We start from the raw sequence: 23837 nt of genomic DNA, 5'->3' as shown, positions 1-23837 counted from the left end.
CAAATTAAGAAATGTCCACACTAAATTAGTACGTAATAGTTAAAATTGAACACAATTTTATATTGTTTACCACTTTCTAGAGTGTTCTGATGTATATATCCCTTAAAATAAAACGATGAATGACAAAAAGCCCTATAATTAGAAGTTTAATCTGTGCAGCAATGTCTGCCTACTCCAAAGTTTAAACATTACAATCTTTAATGAGTTTTCTATTCTGCTGAACTAGCTGATTTAATTTGAAAATAAAGGAAGTAATTTAGAAGTAAAAATTGGGGTGGGGGCTTGCCAAAACAAGTCAACTGTGCTTTAAGAGGAAAGAAGGGATGAGGGATAAATTACCCTGCCAGCCACCAGTCCATGAACCAGCTCCCCACCTCCCCCTGTCTGATGCAATATGCTATTCTTCGAATTAATACCTTTAGGTAATGAATTGTAAAATTGCCCCCAGAATGTATCACAGATCGGTGTTCGTATTCAATTACAAATATGCAAGCCCTTCACTTGCTAGGCATACTGAAGAGCAAATATCTATAAAGCAAACAAAAACCCCTACTTACTTGATTTGTCCCATAGGACAGCAAGTTCAGAGCAATGTTGGCTCTCATTTTCCAGAGCCGCTCTCTGTTCATGCGCACCACTCTTTGAATGCCTATGGAAAAGGCGATTCGCAAAACCTTCCAGTCTCTGCAGCGCTGTGGCTGTCCCTGTGCACTGGTTACAAGGTACCTCCTTCTGAGCTGCCATCTATACACACCGGCGACTTTTACAAAAGCAAAAGAGAAAATATCTGAAGGGAGCTGGACAACCCAGAGCTCCTCAGAGCTGTGCATGTGTCAAGCTTCCTGTATGCAGTGTTTTCTAACCACTACTCTCTTCTACTTCCTGTTAAGAAAAGCTCTATAAGGTGCTGAAAGTCGCTTTTCATGTCAATCGCAAAGTGGTTTTTATTAGAAAATACGCAATAATTGCTCTAGCATGCGTTTTCACAGCTTTTTAATCATCACGTATTTTATATTTAAACATACATTTTACGTTAAAATACTGTAAACAACTTGTTCAGAAGTAAAGATCAGAGGGCAGATATATTTTTTTTTCATTTACCACAATCACATGTGAAAAAAGAAAAGTGACTATTCTGCAGTTCTTCCCCTGTCATTAAGATGGAGTAGTACCATCATCATAGCAAACATAACCAGCTGTAATCTAATCATTAGTAACCTCATGTTTTCAGCTAAACGAGTTTCTAAGGAGGTTACTTGCAGAAACTACTGAAGAAACTATTCATTTATTATTCGGGGGGAAGTATTCTTTTTCTCCTTTGAGAAAAATCAGACTGAAGAGGTTGAATTCTAACGTACGTATAAACATGACTGCATCACACTTATGAAAACCGCGTTCTTCTTTCTCTCAAGAATGAACCAAATGCTTTTAACTTTTTCAGTAATAAAGTACCAGAATGACCAGCGTTGGCAGATCCGTATCTAGCAGAGTGCTCACTCTCCCAGCCCCAGAGGCAGCTGGAAGGAGTCACAAAGTCACGGTCACCAGCTCCTGACATTGCTTCTGTAAAAGCTTTGCATGCAAGTCTCCTGGAATTGCGTAAGAAAGTTTTTTCATTCACAAGAAATTCAAGTATTTTCAACTGTAGAGTAAGTCTTGACAGCATCATTCTTAACGCACAGACATAGGGGAAATAAATTGAAAGCTGTATTTAACACTAAATTACATTAACTTGCAAATTAATTTTGCACACTTACAATGGGTAATACTAAATATTCGTTTTTGTGAAAATGGAAACACGTACGTTAGGCAGTTTCACAGTACATCCTCTGCACATATAAGATGTGGCTTCTTAAAAATTTAGGCTATTCTTAAGAAAGATTGAAATAACTTTTCCACAATCTGTCTCCTGTCTTACAGTCAACACGTGTTAAAGACATACCTCTCATTTTTCACCACCATACTTCTCACTGAATAGTTTTCAAATGTCAGCAGATACCCATCCTTGGACATTACATAACTATTTCATAACAGCTCCATGCTTCAGAAAAAAAGCACGATGACAAACCGCCTATGATAATGATAAAATAATAAAAATGCCGAGGGACAGACTTCACAGATTTGGCTACATTCCTCCTAACTGGCACTTCCACAGTTGTTGTAATCGGCCTCAGTCAATGCAACAGTTTAAATTTCTGGACTCTATGCGAAGCACAGAAACGCCCTTTGCTTTCAGGCTCCAGATATACTCAGGAAACGTAATTTCTTTCTCCAGCACCTGTTCAAAATTTGAAACCAAATGTATAAACACTTATATTTTACCCACTGGTTTGCAGATCTGGATGAGCACCTGCTATCTTGTTGGTGACCAGGCTGCTCTCCCTGGTCAGGGTCAGGCGCTGCAGCCTTCCCTGGATCCCATTACAGGTCCTTTTCCACCTTACGCCTTCCTGCCTTTTACCTGCTTTGTCGCAGGATCAACACTGACTTCCACGACACCCTGTTGGTTCAAGGCTCTCCTTCCAGAAACAAGAGCTAGCGAAGACCATGGGGATGTTTGCCTTATCAGGGGTCACAAATAGGCAGAGGGGATATATTATGTGCTATATATAGCCAAACACTTTATGACAGAGTAATGCTATGCCACCTTCCATTCAGCAGTAGAAGAAATACTTAAACAACAAGATGCTTATTTCCCTGCCTGGTGAACTTTCCAGGGCTGGAATAACCCCTCTGGAATTGTACAGCTGTGCTCCCCTGTAGCTCACTGCAAGTCTCTGGGCATCCAGGGAATCCTTCCAAGAGACTACTATTTTCTCTGACCTTGGCCGATTTCTCCAGTAAGCAAAGCCACCTGGTATGATGGCGTGCTCATCTTGTCTCTCTCCTCTGCCATGGTTCTGAGCCTTTACACTACTGTAGTCTTATCTTTCACACAAGTCTTCAACTAAACCATTTCGTTTCCCTGATCTCAGAGAGAGTAATTTACAAAATTCCCATCACTTCACATTAGGTAAGTTAGAGTTGGGCAACCCACTAGAGCCAATGGAGAGATGCGGGAACTGCCAGAGACCAACTCTGCCCACCAAAATTCAGAGCTCTGAATGCACCCAAGTGACTAACCTGGACACTTGAATTAGGTGCCAAAAACAGGAAGCAGAATTATTCACCCTCTGAGACCACAGAAGTGAACTGGTTTAAGTGAAAACAGGTTACCAAAAAGGGATTATTAAAAGATATCATAAGAGAAAACTTGCATTTGCCAGAATTTTACAAACTACTGCCAGTGAACTCTTATAGAAATTCTTCTCCACATGCAAAACATGAAAAGAAAGCACTGGTCATATTTAGGAAAGTGGATGGCTATCTGTGTATAATCTTGGAAATTTTTGGCATTGATTGGCATTGCCCAATGATACTACCACACTGACTTTCTGTGAAGCCCACATCCCACGTGGACTTCAATGTCTTCAAATGAAGTCCACGACCTTTAAAGGTGCAATCTCCTATTTCCTTTTACCTAATCTTTCATCTTATTGACATACTCGTCTTCCAAATCAATGCAATGTTAATTTATCCACACCAAGTATTTTATATGTTATATATAAAGCGCAGAGTCCACAAGCTCCAACATAATGTTTTACTGCCCAAAAGCTCAGTAATCAGCAATGGATGGTGCTTTATCAAAGGCAAAATTCTGTGGCTCTGCTTGTCTTAGGACCCCACTTGCTAGCCGGCACTGCGTTTCCTTAGAACAGTTTGTAAATTTTTAAATACAATTAAATGCTTATACAGACATGTGCAAACAGACTTGAGGTCATCTTACTCATGCTTCAAGCTGGAAGAAGAACCTGAGCCAGCTTTGACCTAAAGCTGTGCAGTGCTTGTGGTTAAGCTTGTACGCCCTCCCAAAAGACCAAAAGCTGGCTATGCTCCAGCCAGACCAGGAACATCCAGATGTTCTACCCACTCAATGCAAGTGCTATCAGGTGTGTGTCAAACTGTACAGAGGTATGACCCATATAGTATCAAGTCTGATTAGGTTTATTTAACTTTCACTGAATAACTTTTACTCTACAGACAGTCTCTGTGGCCCAGGAAACCCTCCTGTTACAAAAAAATGGCCTACTTCAGGTCAGTTATCTAAAACAATAAATGTCTGAAGACATTAAGACTAGCCAGTTGCCACTCAGGTCTCCTATTAGTTTCTACAGCCGGGGATGTGTTGAAAATCCACTCTGTTCATATTTATTGCAAAATAAACCCAAGCTGCTCAGGCCACACAGCGTATGTGCTGCCTGGTGTATGCCAGGGAGCTCACAACCCCGGTGCCTGACCAAGCAACACTGGCCCAGAGGCTCAGTGCTGGCGCGGTGGTTCCCTTTGCCTGCAGAGCGCCATCTCTGCCAAAGCGCTCCCAAACACACTCAGTTCAAACCGGCTAGGCATACAGTTTAAGGAAAGTGTTACATAGAAAAATTAAGAGAGTGTTGCTTCACTGTTTCTAACCGATTTGTAAAATTTCTGTTCTACAAGAGATAACGAAGCTCCAACTTCTTGTAGCCAAAGTCAACACTGAAATGTTAAGTATTTCCTTTAGGCAGAAATTTTATTTTCACGAAATTCTAGCCACTAAATCTTGGCAGTACTTTCAAGCACATTAGAACACCCAGAGAGGTGGGTAAGAGTTTCAGCTATGAATGTGAACATTACATGTGTAAGTTATAGTATTTTGATAAATAATATTTCAGTAAAAGTTTTTAAGGTACTCTCCCACAATTTTATAAAAAGACAGCACAATGATAGCCACAGAAAAGGGCTAATGCTGTGGTCCTCTAATCTGATAAAGGCAACAAAACCATTCATACTTGTCCTCATGGTCAACCCATAACCTTGTGTGCATTTCCCAGCAACTGATGCCCAGTGTATCTCTCTCAACCACAGGTAACAACGCACAACACTATAACCCAGACACAGACTTTCAACTTCTTGCTGAAAGAGAGCCAGGAATAATGTAGCTACATGGACAATTTTTTTTTTAATAATCTCTGCTAAAACATCATTTCTCAATTTCTAAGAAGCAATTCTACCCTACCAGTCAAGCCTTAAAAATTAAGGATTAAGACAGAGAGCACTCTCCTTTCCTCAAAAAACCTAGATGGTTGAGTAACAGCATGATTTGTACAGTCCTGCTTTAACTGAATACAGAAAAATGCACATATTATCATTTTAAGATATTTAAAATGTTTCCCAAGTAAAGTTACCATGACATTCCTGAATTTTAAAGAAGTACAAAATAGAAAAACGTTAAAAACTACAGCATATCTATACATCTTTGAAATGTATTTTACTTCTGGGATCTAATGCCATACTACTTAGTTTCATGCACAGATCTGAAATTCTCTCGCACTATGTCAAAACTGGGCGTGTCTTCTCTAGTGTTTAATGAAGGTTAACCATGAATTTCCTGCAATCAAAGACACAGAAGAGTTTTTAAGACAATTATTTGTATTCCTTGGCAGGACCTTGAAAAATGGATCCATGACGCAAAACAAATTTCAGATCACCTACAGTTAACTAAAATGTAGGTCTTAATTCCACATCTTGAAACCTAATATTTTCCTGGTTACCTACAAAGCTGAGTCTCAATCTGCCTGTTTATGCATGTTCTACTTCTCTTTAAGGGCTAAAAAAAATATTCTTTTCTATTTTCTTATTTTAAATATTTAAGATTAGTATTTCTCCTTTTCAGCACTGGCCTTCATCCACAAGTAAAAAAGACACACTGTGACATTTTCTGCACATTTATTTTGTTTGTAATCTATGGAAAAATAACTTAAAAGAAACCTTAAAAATGAATAATAAAGAACTTTTTTTCTAGAGGTTAAAGACAGTTTATTCATTTGCTTTAAAAACTGATGGCTTGATAAAGCACATCTTTTCCTTTATGCATCAGTTATTTCAACAATGAAAGTCTAACTTTAGTATTTATTATTTATTACAAGAGGAGTGAGCAATTATTTGATACAAAGCGTTAGTGAGGGTTCCTCCATTTTTAAGAGCTTGAGGATCTCGCTAAATTTAGCGGGTCTCTTATTGGCCAATAAAATACTTACAAGTTGAAAGATGCAGCCAACACATTTAAGAAAAAGAAAATAATTTGTCTAATTTTGAATTATAAAATACAGAAGGTTATAAGCATTTAATAACTCTAAAATTTCTTAAAAAAATGTACTAAAGAACCTAGAGCATTCTGTGCTGTAAGCCTGAAGAAATACGTATGATATTTTTCTAGTTGTTATGTAAAGCTTGAGAGAAAAGGATGTAAACCAAAGTATGCAGATAGCCATTTCATAACTAAAAAATAAAAGAACATTTTCATCAGAAATTATGTAATTAAACACAGTCCATTTCAAGTCTTTCCAGGCTTGCATATTTCAGAAAGAATTATGGGTAGAAATAGAGGCAGAAAACGGCTTCTTGAAAAAGCAGATGTATTCTGATTTTTACTATACATCCAGCACTATACCACTAGCTTGCACTTCTTTTTAAACTCACGGAAGGAAGAGCAGTATTTACTAATATCTTACAGATTTAATGGTTTTCCATTTTGAAACAAAGATTTTTCAAAATGTATACAAACAAAATAAACACAACCAATAACTTCACTGTTTAATAAAACACAAGAAAGTAAACCCATGCAGTCTTAGTGTACATTTACATGTACGTTTTTTTCTCAAAAGGTTAACCCTTACTAGAGAGCCCCTCTGAGAGCAGTATTAGGGCTGGGACTGCAGCACTTCTATAAATAGGACTGCCAAGAGGAAGTTGTTGCTATGGAAATGCTGGTCATATTTCTATTTTGACTCAGTAGACCTCTACTGGCATCTACTGTACACAAGCTTAATTGCAGCAGACCTCTAATACCTTCATCTCTCATCAGGAAGCATAAATTAAGGCTTGCATGGTCCAACAGCATCATTTAGTCTTTATCCATGATGATACAAAAGGAATAAAAAATAACTAAGAATGTAGAGAAGAAAAAAGGAAAAGAAAAAAGTCAAACCCTCCTTGTAGTCAGCATCTGATTTTTCATATGCAAGCTAAACGCTCTCACTCTTCCCATCAGTTTTCTTGTCAAAATTTGACAAATTCATCTCGAAGATGATGTGATTTTCCATGTACACACACCATGGCAGCAGATCAAGTTTCCTCATTTCTATCAACACATATCTGGTTATTCTGAAGTCAAATAGCTTGCAGTCATAGTCCCAAATCTAGTGCTGAGAAGGGGACAGAGAACTCTCTCATTACAAGCCACATCTTCCACAAAACTGTCCAACTCGCCAAAGAGAACTGGATTCCTCTCCTTTCTAACACGGCCCCTTCCTCCTTGCTTTTCTTACAGCTTCTTTCAAGGTGATGCGGTCGTTGGTGCTTACTGTCTGGATTGTCACATTGCAAGATACAGGTTTTCAGAATGTGAATAAAGATTACACAATAGCTCCATAATAAAACAAAGTTTAGCGAAGATCCATCTTTGAAATAGCTGCTTTCACCTAAGTACAAGAAATCTTCTGAAAGTACTTGTAGAAATCTGCTTGGTCCATGCCATTCCAGATCACAAGCTACTCAAACAACCCTCCGTAGTTACTTCATAGCACTATTTAAGATAGTTTGACATACAATCAGAAGTTTTGTACAAACCCTGTTACTTTTCAGCAAAGGAGGAACTACCCTAAGACTCGTGTAAGTGTATTTTGTTATACTTGCATAAAATAGTTGTCTGCCAAGACTAAGGAAGAAGCTTTTGCTTTTGGACAAATGAGGTCTAGAAAAAACAGGTAAGTGTATGGACTTACTTAAATTAAAATCCAAGGTTAAATTTTGAAGATATTTAGCATATGACCTCAGTAAACTCTGTCTCTTTGAAAAAACTAACAGCAGACAAAGGTTTTGGTCCACTTAATTTCCAAGAAAATATACTGTTCATTAAGAATGAGCATTAATGGGTTATCCATCAAAAGGAATAAGATGAAGTTCCTGAAGTAGAAGAAACACACTAAGAATTCGGACATTTTGCTCAATCTCTGACTGGGCTGAAGGAGAAGCTACCTGCTTGAATTCTGGCCGATCTCCCATCAGAACAACAATGCTGAAGATCTGTCTCTCTCACAGAAACAGTAAAGGCTCCTGCAGGTAAGCAGCTGCTGTGGAGGAGATCTTGGCTACAGAAAGCTTCAGGCTGATGAGCTCTACTTTTTCTAGAATCCGCAGGTTCGGTCTATCCTTCCTCAATTCAGCCACTTAATTATATTAAGGAATTGCCCCGTAAGAGACACATTTATGTTTGAAAACCACTGCTCAGGACAAATTAGGCATTACGTGTCCCGAGTCAAGACTGCCTCACTTAACAAATGATAATTAAACCTGAGAGATCTGGGGTCACGCTTAGAGCTAATTCTTGATACAGGATAATGGGAGGAAGTGAGAGAAGGGACAGTAGTAAAATGCTCACCAAAGCTAAAGTCTTGTAAGATAAAAATTCTTTACTACAGTAGTACCTACACTCTACTATCAGATTCTGTATTGTACAGTAAAAGACCAGAATGATTAATACCAGAGTAACTAAAATAATTTTAGTACTTCTTTCAGGAAGCCTGCCTGCATTTTAAATCACCAGCATATTCCCTAGAGGGAAAAAACAAAGCAAAACAAAAACAACTGGCTCCACTTTGAGCTACATATTTTAAATTAATACTTTAGTTTTCCTCCAAAACTGGAGTGTTCCCCAATTATATGACATTTCCGTTCAACTAGGAAAACATCCAAATAAGAAAGAGAGCAAAACCAAAGTTACTTCATCGGAAGGGATAGTGCTTCTTCATAGAATGAAAGAGTACAGAGTACAAATCAGAATACAGTAGTGGCTTTCATAAAGTATGGTCTAAAGTACAAAACACTTGGTCACGTGATGCAGAGATGCGCACGCCTCTCCTTGCATTAGGAACTGATCCTGTGTTCCTGGGCCTTACCGCTAGACTACAGACTGCCCTGGAGTGTCCTGGTCCCTCCACTCCTACCAGCCTGCTCAGCTTCAGATATTCTACAAAACAGGGGAAAGACTGAATTAGTAGAGATCTAGCACTATCCCTCACAGCAGTTAAGAGTGGAAAATTGGCATTAAATCCCTGAAAAGTAGGAGGGATGCTGCTGGCTCCAAGACAAGAGGCTGTAGAACGTGTACAAGGATATTTCAAAGTTTGTTAAATGCTCCTAATACACATGGTGCTAAGTAAGCAGTACCCCAGTTACAGGAACTTGCCTTAATACAGAGGCATCCAAAGTACAGCTCAGACAACAGGATTTCTCTATACGCTGATGTTAATTACACTGGGTTTACAGAATTTATGTTAGTCTGCACTTAAATGGAGTAACAAATGCGATCTGCTGGTTTAAGGCCCAGCAAAGTGCGAGGTATGAAAACTGTAATACCAAACAGTAAGTTTTAAAAGTACTCAGTCATTTATCTGCAATGCCTTGTATAAATACAACTACATCTCTCAGATTTTTTAGAGAGGAAATAATTCACACACCAACTTTCTAATTACTGGCTATTTTTCTTAGTGAGGTAGCAGCAAAGGGCACAGATCTTATTTTTTCCCTATCTGTGATGGGTTCTCATTTATAAATTATAATTTATATCCAGTTTGTTTCATGTAAGGTGAATTTATTTATTAGCAGTCTGGACATATTCATAAATAGTACTGGCATTTGGATATAAATCATTTACCAAGTTAAAAAAAATACTTAAAATGAAACATTTCCCTTTTGCTATTTATGAAATGTGTTTCCCAGCTACTGGTAAGCAAACAGGCACTCTACTTTTCAGTCCATAGTATCCTTTGGTATTTCTGAGTGTTACTTCACAATAAAGGCCAAAACAACTAAAGTTCAGATGAGTATCTTGAAATTGAGAAAACTTTTTATTGCAAGATGTAATTGCCAGTAGGCAGAATGGTCAGAAGATCTATCTTTCACTCTTACACTTACTGAGAGAAATACATAACTACAAATATATTTACTTTATTCTAATATTTGTTTAAAGCACAGAAAAGCAGAAAGCACTTTCCAGGATAGAAACATTACAAGATTAAATGCATAGTTGTTTCTTTTCTTTCTTTTTCTTAATGTAAACTTGCCAAGATGCTGTTGCACTTGATATTTATTAATACCATTTTAAGGATAATAATTAAGAATTCCTAAAACAAAATTCTAAAAGTTGCTACATAAATGTCTTTACTCACAACACAGAACTCTGAGAAAAGCTTTAGATGCAAGTATGGATAAAATGCACCGTTACTTGTAATTCTCTGAACAAAATCAAACAATTCACATGGCACATCAGCTCAGCATGCGGTATGAATGACAGCAGAAGAAAGATACAATTCCTTAATACTGTATCCTCAAGCAGCCACAACCTTGCAATTGCATTTTCACTCTCAAAGCAAAATGATCAAAGATTTTTTTTTTTAATAAGATCAAAAGAAACTAGTGATGTCCTTCACCAGCTTACAGGCAGTAAGTTACAAAGTGTGCTGAACATACAGATTTTCCTTATTTTTAGTGCAAAATCAGTGCTTGATAATACATAACATCTTTATCCCAAGAAGTTTGACAATTCTGTATTTTGTTTAAAAATCTGATTTTCTTTCAAATAAGCAGGTTCTCATTATGCTGGCTAGCTCTATTATAGCTCACTTTATTAGACTGCACAAAGAACAAGCTTTTCCACAGTTCAACATTTAAATTGATTTTAACATATTTCTTTTCTTAAATGCAACATAAACTTTTAACTGACAGGTAAACCAACAGTAAATATTCTTGAAGTTATTTCTTAATTAGATATAAAAACATTCATTAGTTGTATTTATCTTTAATTTGCTTTAAAGAGAAATAGGAGCAAACAATAATCAAAAATGCATCCTGAAAATCACTGTATTTCATGCTGTGAAATGCCACAAAGAGCAGCTTCTCACAGTAGGTCACCTCAAAGCACTGACACTCAACCCCATATTTTCCTCAACAAGGATACTGCAAGACTCTTCTATACCACTGTTATCCAAAAAATTCCCCAAACTTGTATTCAAGCAAAATTTGACCAAACAGTTGTCTTTCCCTTTGCCTACTGAGCTAATGAACACTCTTAACAGGTAAAGAAATTGTTGTGGCATAGATCCAATGCATTCAATACTGAACAATATTAACTATCAAAGTTCACTCTCCAATTTTCTTTCCATTGGTTTCTATTTCTGATATTTACAGAAATGAAATATGTTCATAACAACGTAAGTCATCTCAACATATACACAACTTTAAGTCCATTCTCACCTTAGCCTCAAAAGCCAAGAGACCTACCCGATAAGAAATGGCTGTCACAGGCCCAGGAGCTAGCAATTCCCAGGCAAAGAGCTTTCAGAGTCTTGCTCTGACCTTCCACAGATTAATTATAAATTGCTTAGGCTTATTACGTGATGACAGTATGCACGAAAGCAAGCCAAGAAAAACAAGTAACTGTTCAAAGACAGGTTTTTTGTTTGTTTTTGAGATGCCACTGGTATTTCTTATGATTTGTCCTGATCAGCAGAACTCTTGCAAAGAAAACCCAGCCCAAATTGCACACAGGAAACCTACGCAGGTCAGAATTCGAGAATTGTGACAAATGACAAACGTCCAAATATTTTCATCCTTAAAGGAGATACCGCTGCCAAAAAGTCTGGAGTCACAGAAATGTGCACGTCTGAAATAACTGACAGCTTCACCGCACACCTCCACTGCAGATTGCTCACAGGGAAAACAGAGAATTTGCCTACACAGGCTTTTACCATTTGGGGGGATTCCCGCTAATAACTGGCAATGTTATCCTTAATCTTGCAGTGATATGGGCATCCTATTCACGATTACTACTAAAAAAATAAGATTTTGAGTATTGCTATTTTGAATAGGTAAAGGTTACCTTATGATAGCATCATGTGGGTCCTTCTAATTTCTTGGAAGCAAAAAACCCTCTAATTTGGCAGAGCTGGAAGACACGTTACCTCTTGAATTTATTGTCTTAATTTACTTGAACCACTTTGAGAAAAATGCCTAAAATTTTGTAACTAGCCAGAGGCTTCTTTTCTTCCTCCTGGAAGAACAAACATGTTTCACTTAGAGCTGCTCTCAGATGCTCATAACTTTTCCTAACAACCTCAACACAGAGTTGTTATTTCTGGGAGTCACATGGCATGTGGGAAGATTCTGGTTTTCTTCCAATTCCTCTCAAGTCAAACTCTACCCAAGAAAACTGCCAAAATAAGGTACCAGTTGCAATACATTGGGCCAATTTTTAAACTTATTTCCACTATAAGATCCACCTTCCTCCACTCCGGGGGGGGGGGGGGGGGGGGGGAAGGAAGGAAACACATGGCATCCCATTTAAGTGACATATCAAATTAATGATCTTAGTAATTGCAATTACTGAGCCCTCTCCTCATCTTTCTTATATGACAGAAAAAACCCAATACTTAAAATACGCAGAAATGAAAGCCTAAATGAGTACTTATCTGAAGTGAAAAGGACTGCTTATGTGTTATTAGGTAACCTACTTTGACATTTCCATTCCTTAGCCTCTGTAAAGATGACACTTTCAGAAGAAAATAGCCACTGATTTATCCGCCAAATAAGGCAAACAATCTATTATTGTAATTTCTGAAAACACTGCTGGTACCTAATTTTTCTGAAAAGTTGTGAAATGTTAACAACACTAATATGTTGTCTAATGCAACTCTGCGTGGTTCCCCAGAGGGTTTGTTGGGCATTCAGGATGTCAAACATGGTCAAATTCTGAATATGAATGGCTTTTGGGACTCCAAGTTGAATGCGACTCTAAGTTCTACTCAGTTTGAAATCTACATTTGAATTACCTTTTCAGGTACACCCTAAATCTGTGCAACCCCTACTATATCCACTGAAGTAAAATATTACTTTGGCAGACCAAATACAGTTTCTTACAGAACTTTTCAGTGGGTAGAATGAACAGATAGATCCTGGAAAACACATCAAAATGGGAAGATATTACTTTAGTCCTTAATGATCCAATTCTGAACCTAACAAAGTGCTAAGGATGTTGCGGGGCTAGAATGCACATATGGAAAGATGGGTAGAAAGGAAGAAATGGGCAGGAGGCATCATGAAGGAAATTATTTGAACTACCTCAAATTGTGCTGCTCTTTCCTAAGTTAGAACAAAAGCAGCACTGGAAGATACATTACTCATCTGGATTTTGCTACCAGTTTATAACCTACTCGCTTTTTTTTCTTTCTGGAGCTTCACTTGTCACAATTACTGGATTACCTACATCTCTGTACCCTCCTTATTATCTTCAGGTATATGTTCATTAAGACCTCTGTTCACGAGCTAATTAAAATCAGATTAAATACAATAGTAGTCCATACTCCATTAATGATGGCTGCTTCAGTAACTCTGAATTACTTCCACCAGCAATTGGACTAGCCTGTGTGCAGCACTAGCCCCTATGGAGAACAGTATTCCAAACCCAGTAAAAATATACCATATGGATGTCAAGTTCTGAAGGTATCTTATCTCCTCGTTCTGTGTAGGATAACGCAACTCATTAACTCTATGAACAGAGCAGCATACTCTACTCTCATAATCGAAAAGCTACACCACTAGTTCAGATTCAAGAACAGTCTTTATTAAAAGCACCTCATTAATGTTTATCACCACCCTCCACCAAGACTGTAGCATTTCAAATTGTATATAGTTCATCAATCTGTTATTTCACAGAATTAACAAAGCAGACTTGGCAAATTGCCCAAAAGCAAATACAGGATACCAAATTTGTTTCCACCTTCTCTTACGCTTGCTTCACATGCATTCATTTAGATGTAGCTTACTGAGTTCCTTCCTAACACTCTACCCAGCCTACACAGAAGAGATTTATAAATCTAACCTAAAATCAGTTTCTTTTACTGCTTAATTACAACTTCAGCTAGAAGATCAAAGCTTTATATTTTGCTGGAAAACTTGCAGCCTCATAGCCATTCATGCTGAAACACAAAGTTTCTCTTCCTTTCTTCCTTCCTTCCTTCCTCCCTCTAAGGAAAAATGGGTATGTATACTCAATCTAAGAAAAAGAAAAGAAAAACTGATATCCTGGGTACAAATTTTGTTCTACTTAAAGCAACCAGCTCAAGGAATATAGATAAGAAAAGCATACTTTCAGTAGAACTCCAAACAAAACCATAACTAACAACCCTGACACCAAAATGCTGGCAGTCACCTGGATAGATATGAAAATAGCAGGGCAACAAACTCAGCATGAACCTTTAAATCTCCTCCTTGCCTACGAAGAAAAATTCTTCTCAATACTATAAAAAAAAATGCAACCCATGTTTCTTGGTAAATATTTTAATTTTGAACATTATAGATGAGCATCATCATATTAATACATATGTTATGCAGTGTTTTTGAAAACCAGAATCTCTCTCTTGCTCCTCCTCATTCGGACAGTTTTTATTGAAATTATTTGTTTCACTGCCATAAATGAGTGAATTCACATCAATGTATACAGGACAAGTATACAGGACACCTGACTGGGACACAGTCATTTGGAAGACAAGAGGCCACATACTCACATCCTGTACAGCGTGCAGTGAGGCCAAGCTCAGGTGCTCCCTCTGCCTTTCTTCAAAGCATCCTTTTGCACCCTTGGTTTTGCAATCAAATAGCTCTTTGACATAATTTTGTTCCAGATACTATACATTCAAATATTTTTCAGTTCAGCCTGACTGCTCAATATGCCAAAATTTCTAATCATACATTCCATCTGCTTTCATTAATTTATAAGTGTAGTCTAAAAATAATGGGTAGCCTAAAATTTACTATAAAACTAAGGCTTAAATATGGAAACAATTTCAAGTAAAATTGACTGGTTTTTGTTTAAATTAAAAATAACACTTATTTTAGTGTTTCATATGCTTAATTTGGCATCGTCAAGTTCAGACATTGTTGTTAAATTTTTTTCTGCATCAGCCAAGAAAATGGATTAACATCAGACTTCTGACAGTAAGCAATGCAAATTGGCTGACATATTATGGATTAAGAGAATAAAAAGTATACAGAAACAAAGGCCACATTTAATAAGGTCTGATTTTTGTCCTAAGTCAAATAAACCCCAAATGTGGGCCTCCTAAAAAAACATGTTGATTCAAAAGAGTGAAACAGATCTTTTAAAGATATGATAGTAATATTTACACCAGCAACCTTAAGATTAATTATTGATGCAATAGGCTGAAATACGAAAGATAAAGGAAACTATGCCTTCTAGTGATCTGTTAATACACAGCTTAAAATTAAAATATTTTCCTATTCTCTGCCATTAAGTGTGCACTTCAGGAACAACTACAATACAAACGCAGGGAACATATGGTATTACAATTCACCAGAATGTCTTTCACACTCAATGAAAAATAAAAATTTTGCGGGGGGGGGGAACAGAGGAAGGGCTAACAAGCAAGGAGTTGAGTCCTGACGCAAGATTGCATTAGGGAGCTGACACAGGACAGAGGTAAAACTGAAACAAGGAGGTAAGGAAGGACAGGATGAGGGCTCTGCATCTGAAACAACTACTGTGAGTGGAGGCAAAACCTGAGTTTGAGTGTAAGGTATAGAGCAAGAAAAGGCATCTTCACCAGTATTTTCCCAAACAATTAGAATAGTTTTATTCTCTCATGTTAAAAAGAAAAAAAAAGTCAGGTGCCAACTACAGCCTCATAAAAAAAAAAAAACCAACAAAACCAGAATCAGACAAAAAAATGAAAGCTGTTGTACAAGGCAAGTCCCCAAGAGCATAGGCAAATTTTTTCTAGATGAAGAGGTCTGCCCTATCACTGTTCATGGAGAAGAAAAGCGCCTAACCCCTCACTACCCTAGTTTTTCAGCCATTTAAACTTAAAGAACAACACTCCATGTCTATATACAATCCACCCTTAATTCTGTTTGGTATTAATTTTAGAAGGTCAAAGGCTAAAAACTGATTCAACGCAACCTCACTATTCGCCTCAGTACTCAAACTGAAATGAAAACTGAATTTAGTTACTGACTGTCAACTGTGCATAAATGAGAGACAAAACACCCACTTCTTTAATATTCTTCAATATTTTAGCAACTTCTGACTTAGCAATAGCTGACTCAGGATATGAATACCAAACTACAGATACACTTTGGGCATGCTGAGAAAGAAGAGTGCCTCAGACACTAGTGTCTGTTAAATCTGCTTTGCTACCCTCTTTAATTTGTATCTGATATTGCTACAGATACTGATTGAGATGTTTAAGTTGTAAAACTTAGCAGCTGCAGCATCACTAACATGTTGATGTCTTTATATGGGGGAAAAAAAAAAAAAAAAATCTGACCTTGGGGTGCATCTCTTCAGCCAGACACAAGACTGCAGCATGAAGAGTGACTTCAGAAAACCCACATAGCACTACTGCTATTTGGCTCGTAGGCTAAGCAATGAAAACATCCACAGCCTATTGTGGATTGTGTTTGTCAATGTTTGTCACCTAAGGGCACTCCCTTGGATACCAAATTATGATGCTGTTCAGACTGCAAAGATAATTAATGTTCCTTTATCATGTTTTGTTAAATACCAATATCATCTCTGTGGTGCTGCTTGTCATTGCTATTTTTGTCTTTGTAACTCTCAGACTGAATTACTACAAACTGTAATTACACAGATTTACGCTCAAAAGTCAAACAACAAGTAGCATACAAGACAACTCTACACTTAGATAAAACCATGGAACCAACCAGTTTAGTAACATTTCATCTGCTCTCCTCAGATTCTTCTGTCTTATTTTACAGCTGCCTTCAACCTAGAAAATACCAGAATTCTTCACTGCCTTGGAGATTCTCTCTTACTTTATTCATTTGCATGAATACAATAATTTAGTGAGGCGAGATCCTGCTAGAAAAGTCCTAACATTTAACTTGGACCACATGCAGTAGAGATAAAAGAGATCCCAATTGACCATTACAAAAGAAATATTAACTCATACAGAACTTTTGAGCCATGACTCCATGATTACAGAATAAGAAAGCTAAAGACTGTTTGCTTTCCATTAGTCAATATATTTTTAATAAGAGACATTTAATATGTTTGAAAAGCTTATAACATACAGAGAAACAATAATTATTTCTTTGGTGTTGAATATAAGTTCACAGAGAAAGCATTTACGAAACAAAATACCACAATACAATTCTGAGCTCATGACTTAGAGCATACATCTCATTTTCCTTTCCAATATCAGAACATTTTCAGGACTGAAATGAAGAAGATGGAGTCTCCCCAGCTTGTTCATTTTGAAAAAGGATTTAGACAATTCACCTGAGTTTTATTGCATGTTTTTGATTAATAAACATAAAAGCCTTGAAACACAGCCAGAAAGACCAATCAATAATACAGGACTCTATTAGGAGACACTTTACCCAGAAATACATAGGAAACCTGCTCTGTGAGAGAAGCCAAAAGTTTGCAGAGTACTTTCCCAGAGTCCATTTAGGTTTAAAAATAGATAAGTAGTATTATGATACAGCAGTCACATGTGGTACATTTGATCTATTTTGAGCTAAAATTAATAAGCACTTTGAGAACGTGAAGTAAATTGATATACTAATTGCCATAAAATAAGGTATAGTTTTCTCTCTGTAACAGACTTGCCAATTTAAATGCATGACTGGCGAAAAATGAAGATACGCGTTATTTCAAGTTACTAGAAGTGTTACTATAAGCCTATGGTAATCACAAGAAGTCATTTCACTGTATTGCTCTATGTCTTAAGTCTTCAAAAAAGTTAATTGTTTAATAAATATTTGCAGTTAGTTGCGAAAGGTGCTTAATAATGCCAACTAATTTTAAAAAGCTAATAATTTTCCTAAAAGCTATACCTTCTCTAACAGAAATGCAGAAATGGTTAAAAGCAATAGGACTGTTAAGCCTGATTGCATTGCCTCTGCCTTGTTTTTCTGGAACATCGTGACTGAGAAGTAAGGATTTAGACAATCATGTGACCCCTAAGTTTAACAGTGCAGATTTTCAGTGCTTCAAGCCTAAGTAGAAAGGTCAATGAATACTGTGGTTTGACCTCAGATAAGAGCCAAATCGTATCCACAAACAATTTTCATACTGCGATACCATAGCCTGACACATTTCTGTTATTCTTACAAAACACAGACAGGTGGGCTTTCAGTGGGGTTTTGAAGAGTACTTCTGAGTTTAGCAACAGAACTTCCTAATAGTTCTTGCAAGCAAAGACTTATCACCAGTACCTATCCCCTTCTCATAATCCCCAAGTTTTCTTTTTTAAACCTGAGATAATATCTATACAAATTGATGTCTTCTCAAAATTTTTAATAACTTCTTCCACCTTGAGCATAAAAATATACAAGCTACAAAATCTGCCACTGAAAAAGCTACTGTATTACCCCTTAGCTTTATTGCACATTCGATAAATAAGCAGAAATTCAACCGACATTGGATAAAGTGAACTAATCCACTATCAATCTATTGCCATACTAATTATGAATATTTATGAATAAAGACAATAACTGACTAGTAAAGGTTACTGATTTGTAAATGTCTTCCTATAAAAAGGCAAACTGTATAAACAAGTACTTGTCTATGTAACTTATTTCAAGCAGAAAACTATGTTTTAAAAATATTATTTATATTTCATATTTTGGTATTCAAAAGAATTTTAAAATGTCAGAATTAGCATCATTTTAGTAACCTCAGCATCGCCCTCTTTTACACATGCTTTGTAACAACAGATACCGTCATGTATTCATTTTTCCACGGACTGATACCTCCTGCAGCAGAGTGTACTCTGAACTGCCCTGGCAGTCATTCAGGATTAGGTGGTGATGGAAATGTATCTGTAGGGCTCCTTTGTGTAGGGTGGAAACATCTACACAGCTCTGGGAAGGAGCAGGAGACACTGACGATGAAGGCTACTGAATGCCATCCTTGGAAGAGTGGATACTACCCCTGCTCTGTGACAAGTTCCTTAAACCATACTATTTTCAGCTGCATGTGCTGCTGCTTTTCTATGACCAAATGGTATTTGGGTGCCTGTTTCACAAAGAAGAAACAATTGTAACTGTCACAGAAATCTATATAAACAGCACCTGAATACTTCAGAGGATTTCATGTATTATGTGCCCCAAGAAATAAAGCCTTTATCACATCAAACAGGGCTCCCTAAATAAAGGGAAACATTTTGCCTTCACCTCTCTGTGCCTCAGTTCCCTATTTGTAAAACACGAATAAGAAAACCTCCTCATTTAGCAGGATATTGTAAATGTAAATTCAATGTTTGCAAAACAGTTGCATGCTAAGATAATGATTTCTGTAAAAAGCTCCCAAGGAAAAGAATAATGTGCAGTAAATAAGGCAGGCAGACGTGCACTGAAAATAATGAAGAAAAGATAAATAAAACTTGCTTAATGAGTACTTCTCAGTGTCCTGTGCAGTGAAAGTAGCAAGATCCTTTGGGGGTGGGCAGAAGAAGGAACATATAATCATGCAATTTTCTCTCTTACAACACATAGGTGCAAAGGAGCTAAAATACAGTCATCCAGGTAATTTTAATTCTGCTTTCCTGCCTTTTAAAATTTGATTTTGAAACATTACTATTTTTTCTTTCTTTCTCATTTTGATTGCAGAAACGTAGAGGTTTTTTAAAAAGAAATCTAAAAGCCAAGCATCACCTGGTGGCATCATCTAAATTAAGAGGTGGTTCATCAGCAGACCCTCCCATAAACCTCTGTCACATCAGCTATGAAAGTGTCTCTCTCAGAAAAGTTTTCAAACAGAAGAATGGCAAATTTTGAAAATACTGGGTTCCTTTCATGTTTCTGATGACAAGTAGTTCTACTGATCTCCTTGCCTTCTTTTCAGATTTCTTCCTACTCCTTACATTTACTTCATATGCACTACGGTTCTGAATGGTACCCAGTACATCTACAGTCACATATACATAATCTTACGATTCTCTAACTCATAACAAACATAGGAATAAAATGAAGTTCTAGCATATGAGCTTAAGAACTCTGTAATGTCAAAATTGCTCAGATTTCAAGGCTACTTGAACATTTCACTTTATAATACATTGGAGAAAGTTGGTCCGATACTGCATTGAAGAATTAGTTTTTGTTCCACAAAGTGATTAGAACACTAAGAACAGAAGTGGGAAGGAAACTATAGTTTCATTTTATTCTCTATCCATTGTATTGGTAAACTTTTGGTAACACATTAAATCAAATTAATTCCAATCTGAACAAAAACTTAATGGAGATACAAAATTAATCTGGCCAAAACAGACCTAGATAGAAAGACAGCTTGAAAAAAAGGTGCAACAAAAAAAGGGGGTTGTGTGCGTGCTAATTACATCTGAAAAGTTCAAGAAGAATCGTAAGAAGAATACATAGGAATAAGAGAAACAAGTTCAATTCCTTAATAAAAAACCTTCCTCCTCCCCTCATGATACTGATTTTAATTAGCCCAAGCAAGGAACCCTCCAATTGTTATCAGAGCTCTATGACCATAAAAGTTCATTTTTGAGCTGACGCTTTATTCATGGACAATGAAGGTCTGACAGAACTGGAAGAGTTGCACCAGAATTTTTTTGAAGCTTATAAATTTATAAGAATTGAAAGCTTTCTTAGCAGCAAGAAAGCATCAGTTTTGCAAAATAAACTGACACACTGTGTATCTGGTGGCACGTGATCACAACTGAGAAGCAGTTTCTATAGAGAAAGCATATACTGGCATTTAACTGCCCAGGAAAGGAAACTGATTCATCGGTTGAAAATTCATGCTTTAGCTTGTTGATATAAATAATAAACCGTAAATAAAAAGCAAAGAAATATGACTAGATACCACAGCAAAATAATCTTCAGGACAGTACATATCATTACAGCTCTAAGTCCATCAAGAAAGAAAAAACCATGCTGCTTACACAAATGCACATTCCTACCTACTTGACCTGAGCTGGTTACCTGTTTCCATCATCCACTCAGGACTCGAACAGAACTATGTGAGATGCTGCTCTCTGCAGATTATCTTGATTCAATCTTAGGTATTTACAAAGAATGTATAAAAGCCTACCTCTGCAAAGAAGAAATGAACCTGAGAAGTCCATAATAAGGCTTCTTTAGCCATGCTCAGCAAAAAAATACTTTGCTACGTTTTTCACAGGCCATGTTCCATTCCACTGTTTGCTCAAACTGTTTCTGGGGCTTTGTTGCTGTGTCTTTGATTTCGCTCTCAAAAAAACGACACATACACACAACTTTACCAAATGATATCCAGGTACACTCCCAAGTGCTATAGTTCTCCCTCCTGAAATATTTCACCAGTGTGCTGCCTGTTTTTTTTATCTGAAAAGATTCATTTGATTAGTTTGAGTTTTGCTGGATTTTTTTGTTTTATTTACCAACAACAGGAAAGCTGCATTTCCACCCTTCACTTTCATTAAAAACGTATCCAACCCATAATACCACAAATGCGACAACAAGAAGGGGCAGCAAAAGAAATGTATCTTCAAAGGGTTTGAATAATCCTATTCTTATCAAAGTAAGATACTGAAAACCACACTGAAATAATGTAATCTTTACTCTAAGCAAAGCAAATTTTAACTAATATCTTGTAGTTAAAAATACTAAAATGCAAAGTTTTTAATCCGAAATAGACACCAGTGTTTACTATTTAAAACATCCCTATTATCCTGAAATACGAGATAAAAATATCTTCTGGAAATACAAAGAGTTAAAAAGTAGCCTGTAACACCTTGTTTCAACAAGACGTACATGTCCTCTTTTTTTAGAAGTGGAAATGTCTTCCTGATTACCTGAGTAGGTGCAGGGTTTGAGGGGTAAAGTTCAGTAAGAGTGACAATCTTGGCAGCCTGTGGTAATTTCTATACTAGATTTTAGAAGACAAAAGATAAAACAGAAAGAGACAGACACGTGGTGTATAAATACCTGTTGGCAGGAGAGATACATCCCAAATTCACCATATTTTCTTTTGTGAGAATACTAATAGTGCTTGTGATTAAAATCACTTCATGGAAAGAACTTAACAGAAAATACCCTTTTCAGCAAAGAAGATTTTCACATTTTGGATGCTGTGACATGTACTAAAATAAAAACATTGAATTAAGACAAACAGTCTCGATACTCATAAAATAATTTGTTCCCAAGCTAGACTCTCTTTGCTAATAATTCGCTAAGTAATACTGCATCATGCAACTTTAATTAATGAAAACGTTGTACTTACATTGTCTAACAGAACACCAGAATACCTGATTTCATTGTAAAAAGCTTTTCAGTTTCTTAAAGCGAAAATTATTTCTTAAAAATGCTTTTGTTAAGAGGCTAAAATATTCACTGAGGTAAGAAAAAAAAAAGTTAATTGTACCATACTAGTATGAACAAGTGCCAATAGAAGAAAAGCAGATCCCTTACCCATTAATGAAATAATTAAAAAAATTCAACTTTGAACATAACGTCCAATTTTTTTCTACCCTTAACCAGGCATCCAAATTACAAAATCTAACTACCTCACCACCACCACTAGACTGCCAATGATTCATGGCCTATTTCCAGGGAGGCTACATATATACCATTATCTTCTGATCAAAATTACTGCTGTTTGGAAGAGTAGTATCATCCATACATTCTGAGATTCAAATGAAAAAATAAAAAATTTCTATAAGAGTATAATATTACAAATACACTTTATTTCCTTTTATATAAATGAATAAAACAAATATACCTGATTAAAAAAAGCCATAACATATTAAAAGACCTTCCCTTGAAACAGGCTTATTCGGTTGCTTTGGCAAAAATGATGCCTAAGATGTGAATGGAACAATAACTGGCCATCATCTCCACTCTTTCGTGCATTTACTTGAAAAAAGGTAAAGTGATCTCTGAATTCCTGTAGTATCTCACACAACTCTACAGAATATTAATGTATATTACAGAATTTTAAATTACTAATATGAGAATGCTTTAAGCTGTAACTGTTGATATATTAACTACCACTTCTTTCCATTTTTCTAACTTCGACTCAAAGGTATCACTCACCAACATCGCATTTGCCAAAATACAATAAAATGTTTACAAACAATGATCCTACCTAGAGCATAATTATATTGTAATAAAACTGTTATCCTCCTCACTTTCTCTAACCTGAAAAATCATGAAGAGGGGTGTGGGGCGGCAGAATTTCCTCTTCCCCTTGTTCAGAGATTTTCCTTCAGTTAAGTGAATTCCATCTATGCATACTTCAGTACGAAGAAGCTATAAATATTAGGATACTGCTAGGAGTACATTTTTGCCTTCTTAAATTGTAACAACTTGAACGACCAGATTTATATCTGCTTGTAGGTCATCTTTCAAAACTGTTCTAATTTTGCTGTCTCTTCTTAAATACTATCACCACTGGAGAAGTACTTGAGAAGAACGATTAGCTGGAAGTACTTTTTAAACAGCAACAATGTCTAATTCTAAGCACAGTATTTTAGTACTTCACATAGCAGTCCTCTAAGTTCAGTTCTAAATTATCCAACACTGTGACAATTAAGCTGTGTTTAGACCACAAAACCACACCAGTAAGAACAGACATATATAAAAATGAAGTATTGTTTTCGTTTGTGGTTCCAGATTGCCTCCTATCAAAGGATATTGCAAAGTTGCTGCTGCTGCAG

General features: G+C 36.5%; 1 protein-coding gene across 2 annotated transcripts in view; it reads right to left on the bottom strand.

Annotated features, from left to right (window-relative positions):
* The window catches only part of PRKACB (protein kinase cAMP-activated catalytic subunit beta), a 76178-nt gene that overhangs the window by 37627 nt on the left and 14714 nt on the right, over window positions 1-23837 (bottom strand). The window contains exon 1 of one of the 2 annotated variants that reach the window (XM_009468218.2): window positions 558-789. The exons of the other annotated variant lie outside the window; for it this stretch is intronic. Coding sequence (XP_009466493.1) covers window positions 558-744 — 187 coding nt within the window. The 5' untranslated portion in view covers window positions 745-789. Of the gene's footprint in view, window positions 1-557; window positions 790-23837 lie in introns of those variants that run through there. 2 annotated transcript variants of the gene reach the window in all.

The sequence above is a fragment of the Nipponia nippon genome, unplaced genomic scaffold, assembly GCF_047370975.1.
Source record: "Nipponia nippon isolate SJK-2023a ecotype South Korea unplaced genomic scaffold, ASM4737097v1 scaffold_5, whole genome shotgun sequence".
Classification (NCBI taxonomy): domain Eukaryota; kingdom Metazoa; phylum Chordata; class Aves; order Pelecaniformes; family Threskiornithidae; genus Nipponia; species Nipponia nippon.
This window is presented reverse-complemented; position numbering and strand designations above follow the sequence as displayed.